This window comes from Homarus americanus, unplaced genomic scaffold, assembly GCF_018991925.1.
Source record: "Homarus americanus isolate GMGI-L3 unplaced genomic scaffold, GMGI_Hamer_2.0 scaffold21541, whole genome shotgun sequence".
In the NCBI taxonomy this organism is placed as follows: domain Eukaryota; kingdom Metazoa; phylum Arthropoda; class Malacostraca; order Decapoda; family Nephropidae; genus Homarus; species Homarus americanus.
Window position 1 is genome coordinate 57,571 of NW_024757341.1, and position 10,061 is coordinate 67,631.

General features: G+C 45.8%; 1 protein-coding gene across 1 annotated transcript; it reads right to left on the bottom strand.

Annotated features, from left to right (window-relative positions):
• Nucleotides 1–998: 998 nt before the first annotated feature.
• Nucleotides 999–9,949, bottom strand: LOC121857437 (nucleolar protein 58-like; the record flags this gene model as incomplete). Its single annotated transcript, XM_042353486.1, is given in 5 exon segments — nt 999–1,050; nt 1,237–1,304; nt 9,400–9,447; nt 9,823–9,878; nt 9,881–9,949. Coding segments are annotated over 5 exon segments (293 nt in total), but the record flags the coding sequence as incomplete, so codon positions are not given.
• Nucleotides 9,950–10,061: the final 112 nt, after the last annotated feature.

Sequence of the window (10,061 nt, forward strand, 5' to 3'; positions counted from 1 at the left end):
TGTGTGTGTGTGTGTGTGTGTGTGTGTGTGTGTGTGAGAGATCAGTATGGTCACATTCCCTCACACATACACTCCCCCCCCGACCAACACATTATTGGCACCATGTTCGGCCTAACATGCCTCTTTTGTGTGCCATTATGGTGTTTTTGATGGTGTGGCTGATAGTGTGGTGCAGGCTGTGTGGTGATAGGCGTGATTTGTCTTTGTTTTGGTGAGCACGATAGTAGTAGTAGTAGTAGTAGTAGCAGTAGTAGTGGTGGTAGTGGTGGTAATGGTGGTAGTGATGATGGTGATAGCGATTATGGTGGTGATGATAACGATGATGGTGGAAGTGTTGGTGATGATAACTGTGATGGTGGTGGTAATAGCGATGATGGTAGTTGTGGTGATAGTGGTAATAGTGGTAATGGTGGTAGGTCATCGTACTCTTGCTAATACTGTATCGCCTGTCGTCATTATTATGTGTTTAAATTATTATGTCTTCCGGGGCGTGATGTAGCTAGGTGACGTAAAGCCGTGACGGGGTGTTATTTGGGTAGGGGAGTGACGTTACTGGTGTCGGACTGTGACACAACTAACGTGATTATTGAACTGTTGTCGCATAGCTTTGGGTTTGTAAATTTTGGGTGGACGTCACACACACACACACACACACACACACACACACACACCAGGTCGTGATCGCTTCACCTTAAAATAATTTCAGTCACCAGTAAATTTTTCCCCGTGATTGTGTAAACTGAAGGCTTTCCTGTAAGTGGTGGCTTTTTCCTCACTCCTCTAGCCCTCCTTTCCTTACTCCTCCAGCCCTCTTTTCCTCACTCCTCCAGCCTTCCTTTCCTCACTCCTCCAGCCCTCTTTTCCTCACTCCTCCAGCCTTCCTTTCCTCACTCCTCCAGCCCTCCTTTCCTCACTCCTCCAGCCCTCCTTTCCTCACTCCTCCAGCCCTCCTTTCCTCACTCCTCCAGCCCTCCTTTCCTCACTCCTCCAGCCCTCCTTTCCTCACTCCTCCGGCCCTCCTTTTCCTCACTCCTCCGGCCCTCTTTCCTCCTCCTCCGGCCCTCTTTTCCTCACCTCCGCCCCTCTTTCACTCCTCCGGCCCCCCTTTCCTCACTCCTCCGGCCTCCTTCCTCCTCCTCACCTCCGGCCCCCCTTTCCTCACTCCTCTCGTCCTCCCTCCGGCCCTCATAAAAGCCTTTCTTTTCTTGTACCATTGAGTATTTTCACAGAGGTGACCTGGTGTTGCCACACGGCTCACTGTCACCAATATTACTGACCACATGTCTGGAAAGAATGACTTGCTTCTGATATATTTATATTGAAACATTTCATGTAGAAATTTATATTCCCAAACACTAGCACTTTACATTATGTATCCATGCATACATACTTATGCTGTATAGACACAGTACTTTACATCATGCATCCACTCCTACATACATATGCTGTACACACACATGGTCGTGGTTTATGAGTGTGGTGATGCTGGCTGAAGATCTCCCACATATTTTCGACAACCTTCCGCCTGAACCTTCCAAACCTATTGAAGGCGTGAGTGGGTCCCCTGGGCCCTGGGGCCCTCGCATACTGAAGACTAAACCTTCGGTATACAAAGGTGCTGTGTGATTGACACTGCACTCTACTGCCTTTCGCTTCCTCAACAGTAAAGTCAGGCGCCCATTCTGTAGCTGGGTTACAGTGGCCTTCATATTGAATAACTCTACCTTCAAATATCCTGACACGTGTAGCACCGATCCATCTAGTTTGTTTTATATGTATAGGTCGTAGTGTGTGTCTGGGGTCAGTGGAGGATCTCTGTGGTTTGGTTCACCTGGAGTCGTGGTCCAACACGCCACAGTTATCTTCCCACCCGTGTTCTGCCGCCTTCGTGTCTGTAAAGTAGAATAAGATTTTGTCTCTCTGAATTATTTTAGGACATGTGTGTGTGTGTGTATGCTGGCAGTATGTGTATGTTGGCAGTGTGTGTATGCTGGCAGTATGTGTATGTTGGCAGTGTGTGTATGCTGGCAGTATGTGTATGTTGGCAGTGTGTGTGGCAGTATGTGTGTGTGTGTATGCTGGCAGTGTGTGTATGTTGGCAGTGTGTGCAGTGTGTGTATGTTGGCAGTGTGTGTATGTGTGTGCTGGCAGTGTGTGTATGCTGGCAGTGTGTATGCTGGCAGTGTGTGTGTATGCTGGCAGTGTGTGCTGTGTGTATGTTGGCAGTGTGTGTATGTTGGCAGTGTGTGTATGCTGGTGTGTGTGTATGTTGGCAGTGTGTGTATGTTGGCAGTGTGTGTATGTTGGCAGTGTGTGTATGCTGGCAGTGTGTGTATGCTGGCAGTGTGTGTATGCTGGCAGTGTGTGTATGCTGGCAGTGTGTGTATGCTGGCAGTGTGTGTATGTTGGCAGTGTGTGTATGCTGGCAGTGTGTGTGTCCATTGTTTACAGCCTCTCTTCAATACCAGCGTGTAATGATGGGCTGTGTCTCGCTGTATGGAACAATGCCTTCAAGAACCATTGGTGTGCCTCGTTAGGGGTGTAGCCGGGTGGTTGAGATCATTAGCATAGCTTTTGCAGAATGTTTAATTAGTCCTCTGAATTTCCCCATGTTTTTGAGCTCAATGTAAGTATATGTGGAAATGTTGACTAGAATTAATTGAATAAAAAAAAACTTATCTTGACACAGGTATTGGAGATGACTTTGAAGTGACTAATAGATATTTGCAGTAAAATATAATGATAAATTAGAATACCATCAATAGGTTTCTTTCGTTGTAGGAAATTTTAAGTAGTGAATTAATCCGACTGTCAGGATCATGAAGTTGTTAGCCATTGATGAAAGTGTGGAGTGTGAAGCAGCCCACAGCAGTCTCGAGGTGGTTGTTTATTTTGGGGGTGTGTGGTGTGGGTGGGTGGTGGGTGGTGTGGGTGGGTGGTGGGTGGTGTAGAGGGGTGGGGGTAGAGGGGTGGGGGTAGAGGCAGCTGACACACACACACACCTACACACACACACACACGCATATATTCAAAGCACAGATGATCAGCAGCAATATTACACCACGGCCGAGAGTCACCGATGTTAGTGTTAGTAAGAGTGTGGAGGGCAAGATAGTGTTAAGTGTTCCTCACAGTCATATCGTTTGCCTCACTCACAACAATTGGCTTCTACCCCAAGTCACTTTTTCCCTCATTAAACTAAAACAAAATTATATGAGAAATATGAAAGTCTTAATATTTCGGGTAAATTGCGATACTGAGATTTGTTTGTTTTGTCTCTGTGGAGTTTGTGGTAAAAACTAAATGAGAGTTGTGGAGCCCGTGAGTGTCTGTTACTTACTACCTCCGTGTTTTAAAGTGGCTGCACCAGTCAAACACAGCTGATCGACCCACTACTCTACTGTGGCCTCACCAGCCCCTTCCTCTACCTGGCGACGTGTATGTTTGTATGTGTGTGTGTATGTACATGTATGTATGTATGGACGGGTGACAGTGATGGTGATGGATGGTAAGACAACCAGTCATCTATATATATACTGTATATGTGTGTGTGTGTGTGTGTGTGTGTGTGTGTGTGTGTGTGTGTGTGTGTGTGTGTGTGTGTATGGACGGGTGTGTGTGTGTGTGTGTGTGTGTAATAACACTGACCCTCGCCTTCGTCGTGTACTGTACTGTACCCCTGAGTTGTGTAGGTGTGTATGGTGGGTGGTGGCGGTCACCATCACCTGATGGTGGTGGTGACGGTCACCATCACCTGATGCTGGTGGTAGCGGTCACCATCACCTGATGGTGGTGGTGGCGGTCACCGTCACCTGATGGTGGTGGTGGCGGTCACCATCACCTGATGCTGGTGGTGGTGGTGGCGGTCACCATCACCTGATGCTGGTGGTGGTGGTGGTGGCGGCGGTCACCATCACATGATGCTGGTGGTGGTGAGGACAGCGGAGGAAGTTGGTGAAGCATAAAAAATAGATAATTGGTTGTATCCTGTGACCTGACTCACCCGATACCCGTGTTGTCGCGCTACCAAGTTTTTATTTCCTGAATCAAATCGATCCACAGTAAGGCCTCAGTAACCGATACGGGATGAGCTTGTTAGCCTCTACTCCAGTACCTGCCAGACGCCGACCACCGGACCAGAGGTAGGGAGTCTTGTGTGTGTTTTTAAGCCTCCCCCTCCTACCTCCTAAAGCAACTATCTACCTCATGTCCGGGTCCGATGAGGTTCAGGCATTTGTGAGGTTGGAGCATTTTCTTCGTCGTCGGCCGTAAGTCTCTGCTCTCACGCCCAAACTTGTCTCTTCAAAATTTCACTCTTCAGTTGTGTTCCCGGCTTGTGCAACCTTGACGGCGTGGTGGAAACAACTCCAAGACTCAATACTCAGTGATGCCGTTGGTTTATACACTGACACTCGATCAAGGTGTAATAATTATAATGATCGTTCACTACCCCCCCCTCCCCATCTTGGTGTCAGTTAGTGGTCTTGATAGCCAGGTCACTGTTTGTTAACCTTCTGAAATAAGTACTAACCACCTTTATGACAGCTGCTGTGATAATAGGAAAGTTTAAACGACTCTACTGTAATTTCTTCATATTAAGTGTTGTTATGAGACAGGTCGAGGTGTGTGTGTGTGTGTCATGTTACATCATCTTTATTACAGGACTTCATTACAGGGTAGCGTTTGGGTGGTTAATGTTGAGGGCAAATAAACTAAAGGACTAATCTTCTTGTGATCCAAATATTGAAAAGATGTAATAATAATAATAATGTTGATGATGATGATGATGATGATGGTGATGATGATGATGATGATGATGATGATGGTGATGATGATGATGATGATGATGATGATGATGATGATGATGGTGATGATGATGATGATGATGATCCAAGCCTTTGTGAATGTTTTGTCTTTGTTGTGTTATCCTCAGTGTATATTCTTTAAGGTGTTAATTAACTCTTGTTGTATTGCAGGTAAGGGCGGTGGGTGGCGCTCAGGTGGACCAGGTGAGGTAAGGATGACTGCCACTGGTTAAATGGACCCCTGTCCTAATGGGCCCCTAACCTAACCTTTAAGATTGAAATCCACTCCCTATTGGTGATACGGGTTAGGGTGGTTTATTCATCAGGTGAATTAAGCTGGATGGGTGTAGGGGGGCTAATCTTCAGGTGATGAGGTGCTACTCGGTGTAGGCTCCAGTTGTAATGGTCCCCTATTGGGTATACAGTGTGGTTAGTGTTGCGACCAATATGGGGCCGCGGGAGCCCCTATTGGACCCAGGGCCAGAGAGAGAGGTGACTCAGCATTATTGAGTTGGGTTACGTTAAGGAATTTTATGGGAATCCAGTAACTCTCTCTCTCTCTCTCTCTGTTTTGTATGTTTGTTTAATTGCTTGTATGTTCTCGTTCGTGTGTGTGTATGTGTGTGTGTGTGTGTGTGTGTGTGTGTGTGTGTGTGTGTGTGTATGTGTGTGTGTGCGTAATCCTATAAGATTTTGGTTGTTATACAGGAGTGGTGGCTGCCTGCCAAGCCGTCCAGACACGGGTTCATGTTTCTCTCTCTCTCTCATTTACACGTCCTCTCACCTGTTTACAAATGTGTTTAATGTTCTACTTGACTATTATATGAGTGAAACCAGTTTGTTACACACACACACACACACACACACACACACATATACACACACACACACCAGCATTATTGTATCTGAGTTAATATAGAGCTGTGTATAGTGTACAGGTAACCAGTCTTGTATAGTATAGTGTGTTTATAAACTCTGTTGTTTGCGCTAGTTTGTATGTATATCAAGGCTGTTGTATTAATTTGGTTTTATTAAAGAAAAACTGTTGTGTACGGTCAAAGTTTGTATATATATATTTTGTATATATAAAAAATGTATTTTTGTAGCGGCGGCCGTGTGTGTGTGTGTGGTGGGGGCCAGTAAACCTGTCTTTGTTTTTTTTCTTTTTAACTTTTATGTTGAGTTTCCTTTAGTAAAAATATTTAAACAAAAGAGATGGGACCTGGGGTGACAAATCTCCGGTGAGTGTGGTGGAGGGGGGGGGAGAGGGTAGAGTTCGGGAGGGATTGAGGAGGGGAGGGAGAGGTAGGAGTTCGGGAGGGATTGAGAGAAGGGGAGACGGGGACGGGAGTGTAGGGACCTGGAAGGGATTGAGGGAGGGGTGGAGAGGAGGGGAAGGGAGGGAAGGAGAGGGAAAGATTGAGAGAAGGATGGAGAGGAGAGGGAGGGGTGAACAGGAAGGGATGGAGGGAGGGGGATGGTGAGGAAGGGATTGAGAGACGGATGGGGAGGGAGGGATTGTGGGAGTGGTAACAGGTAAACATCAACACAGCACTGGGAGATGTTGTAGTGTTTGGTCGTGTTCAGGGCTAACGTTACTCCCCCAGGCTCGGTGTTATGAAGAGTCGATGTTGAATTATCACTTGTCATAGACTCTTTGTGAATCCCGGAGCCTCATCGTCCATCTTCTTAGACTAACCTAACATAACCTAACATAACCTAACCTAACCTAATTTATAATATTGGAATTAGTTCATTTTACCGCCACACCACCCCGTTAAGTACTGTACTGCTGTGTCCCTCAGGAGTCATTTAGTTTAAAATTCAGGTTGAAACACGACGATCCTCTCAAGGAAGATGTTTACTAATACGGGCGTTAGTCACCAGGAGCATCACCTTACCTCGACTGTTCTCTCGGGCTTCACATCACCAGGGATCCTTCCCCCCCCCCAATGACCAGGTGAAGCTTGTAGCTGAGTCACGTTTCAAACAATCATCAAACACACAATCACTTGTTTGATTACTTGATCAGTACATGTCTAAAGGAGACATCGACTGTGTATGTCACCACAAGACGACGGACGGTACTTTATGTTAATTTTTAAAAGTATTCGTAATTCCGTTGACAAATTTAAGAACAATTATGAAGATTATTTTCCAAGTGTTTCATCATTTACTCGTGTTAACAAGAGTTTTGATCAAATTCACCATGGTGTCCACCGGGCCGGGTGAGTCCAGCAGGTGGCCAGGTCCAGTATAGCGCACAATATGTCAACAACTATGTTCCCTCTATACATATATTTTATAGTCAGCATTTTATGACCATATTAGTTTAATGTTAGATTATATTGCTCAAATTTCATTATACATCAACACCGTATAAGGTTATTTAAACAGCATTGAGCTGTATAATGAAGCACTGTGCTGTAGGTGTCAGTGTGAACTACCCACCATTATCCCAACTGACGTCACGACTAGCACTAAGAGGTCAAGGAATGTTTGGTTTGGTTTTTACTTTTTGTACCAATATTATAACTCAAAGTGAGAAGGATCTGTTTGTTGTAGGGAAGGGAAAAGAACAAAATTATTCTTATTGAGTTAGTAGAGAGTTCTTGTTACACACACTCTCTCTCTCTTGTTATCGTCTTTCATCTCCACTGTGCCGTAAATTTGGGTGAGTTTATTGGCGGAATGTTTTAAAAATGTGATTGTTTGGTGAGTGAGTGTGTGGTGCCCCTTACTGAGTGTTGGGGAGGGAAAGGGTGAGGGCAAGAGAGAGGGAGGGGAGTTAATGGTTAACAAATTTATTGGCAAAGCTTGGAGTACAGTTTGACACTGAGGGTGGTATCACTTCTCACTGCCACGCAGGACAGAGGTTCATACACAAAGATGTAGTTCATATTCATTTACAGTACAGGTCTTATGTTTTTACGGGGATTAGCCCTCCCGGGCATAGGACAGTGACCCACATCAGGGCCTGAGGGACGAAAATATAATATCCTCCACACGCTCATCCTGTCACTAAATGTAACTTGCCGATGAAATCCATGGTCCTTCAGGCACCTACGCCCTTTAATGCATGAGTTGAATAGGCAAGCATGGACTCTGCGTGCTTCCCTGTTGGGCGCTGTAAACGCTGTAAACGATTTATAGTATGTATGTTGTTTTGTCCAAGTAAGAGAAACAATTGAGACCCAGCAATTGTGTGTAAATGAGGCAGAAAGACAGATCAGCAACCTGGGACTTGGTCACAATTTTCGTGATGCCATATGGCAGCAGGGTCTACCATTAGACAACACATTATGCTTCCAATAACTTCCCAGGCGGTAGTACCTCCCTGTTTGGTAGCTGCCTACTACCTACTACCTATTAAACCTATTTATGAGGGTGAAACTGTTCACTGCCACACAGGTCAGTGGTTCAGATACAGTAGAAATCATATTCTATTTGAAGACTAATCAGTGTGGGCTAGCAAATTTTGGATAAACTGCAAGAATATCCTCAAGCACTTCTGATTCACTGTAGTAATTACAAAGTTCATGATACAATAAGTCAGGTGGCCTGAAGTCTTTGACAGTGTCACATTCAATAATAAAGTGTTCAAGTGTATGCTTTAAAGGTTTATCACAGTTTACATGCTGAGTGTTCCGGTATGGGTACAGCGTTACTAACTTGCCAGATGTGTCTGTATCCTAGCCTAATTCTGGCCACGACTACATCACATTGTCTGGTTCTGTCCTTATGCTGGCCATACCGGTACCTCTAGTCACAAAATTTGTCATATTTACTAATGCTACAACTGTCAGGTCTGTCTACATTTCTCAGTTCTTCTAGATCAGAGTTCATGATTCTGACTTGAATGTTTTTAAGTACAGCATTGGACAGGCCAAGGTCACCGTCAACAATTTCTTTCTTACATGCCTCATTGGCCAGTCTATCACCACGGTCATGATACCTGATTCCAACATGGGACGGAATCCACATATATTCAAGGAGGAAGGAAGGCAGGGTGAGAGGAAGAGGGAAGAGAGAGGAAGATGGAATGAAGGGAGGGATGGATGAGGTAGGGAGGGAGAGAAGAGGCGAAAGGAGGGTTAGCGGAGGAGAAGGAGAAAGGGTAGGGATGAAAGAGGAGAGAAGGATGAGAAATGTGGGAGGGGAGGGGCAGAGGAGGGACAGAAGCTATGGGTTGGTGCTGCTATGGTTAATAATAATAATAATAATAATGATACTGATGATGATGATGGAAAGAAATAAAGAGGGAGAGAGAGAAGGAGAAGGAAAGGAAGGGAGAGGGTTGTGAGAGGGAAGGGAAAATAGGAGGAGGAAGTGTGAGGGAAAGGAAAGTAGTAGGAGGGAGGGGAGAGGGAGGGAGGATACCATTATAGTGTCAGGGTGAGGGAGGGTTTTACAGTGAGGTTAATGTACTTGTGATGTCTCTTCATCACCTGCTCTCTCTCTCTCTCTCTCTCTCTCTCAGCCTCGCCCGCTTCCTTAGCAACCATTTAACTCGTTGGTGTCGAGTGGTTGCTAAGTGAGTCCTGTCGCCACACCACCAAATTCACTGCCATATTTTTGTTTTAATTATTTTCTCTTTCTCCCTCTCTTTCTTCTCTCTCTTTCTGCTCCTTCTTTCTACCTCTCTCTCTCTCTCTCCTTTCATTCTCCTTCCTATTTCTGTCTCTCTCCCCTTCCCGTCCTTCTCCTGTCCCTTTTCTGCTTCCTCTACTTTTCATTCTCCCTCTCTTCTCCTCCTCCCTCTCGCCTCCTCCTTCCTTTCGCCTCTTCCTTCCCACTCTTCCTTCTCCCTTTCCTTCTCTTCATTCCCTTTCCTCTCTTCTCCTACTTCTCTCTCTTCTTCCTCTCTCTCCTTTTCCCCATTTCTATCTCTTCTCTTCTCTCCCTTTCCTTATTCTTCTCCTCCCTCTCCCCTCTCCTTTTCCTCCCTCTTTCTTCTTGTTCTATGCCCTCTCCTTTTCCCCTCTCCTCTCCCTCTCCTTACCCCTCTCCCCTCCTCCTCCCTTCTCTCTTTTCTCCTCTTCCCCTCCTCTTCTTGTCCCTCCTCCTCCTTCCTCTTCTTTCCTCCTCCTCCTCTTCCTCCTCCTCCTCTTCCATCTCCTCCGGCCTCTTTCTCAATTCACTGTCTAGATGATGACTCAAAACATGGTTGTGACAGGCGGGAGGGGAAGGCGGTTGTGACAGGGTGGGGGGAAGGCGTGGTTGTGACAGGCGTGGGGGGAAGGCGTGGTTGTGACA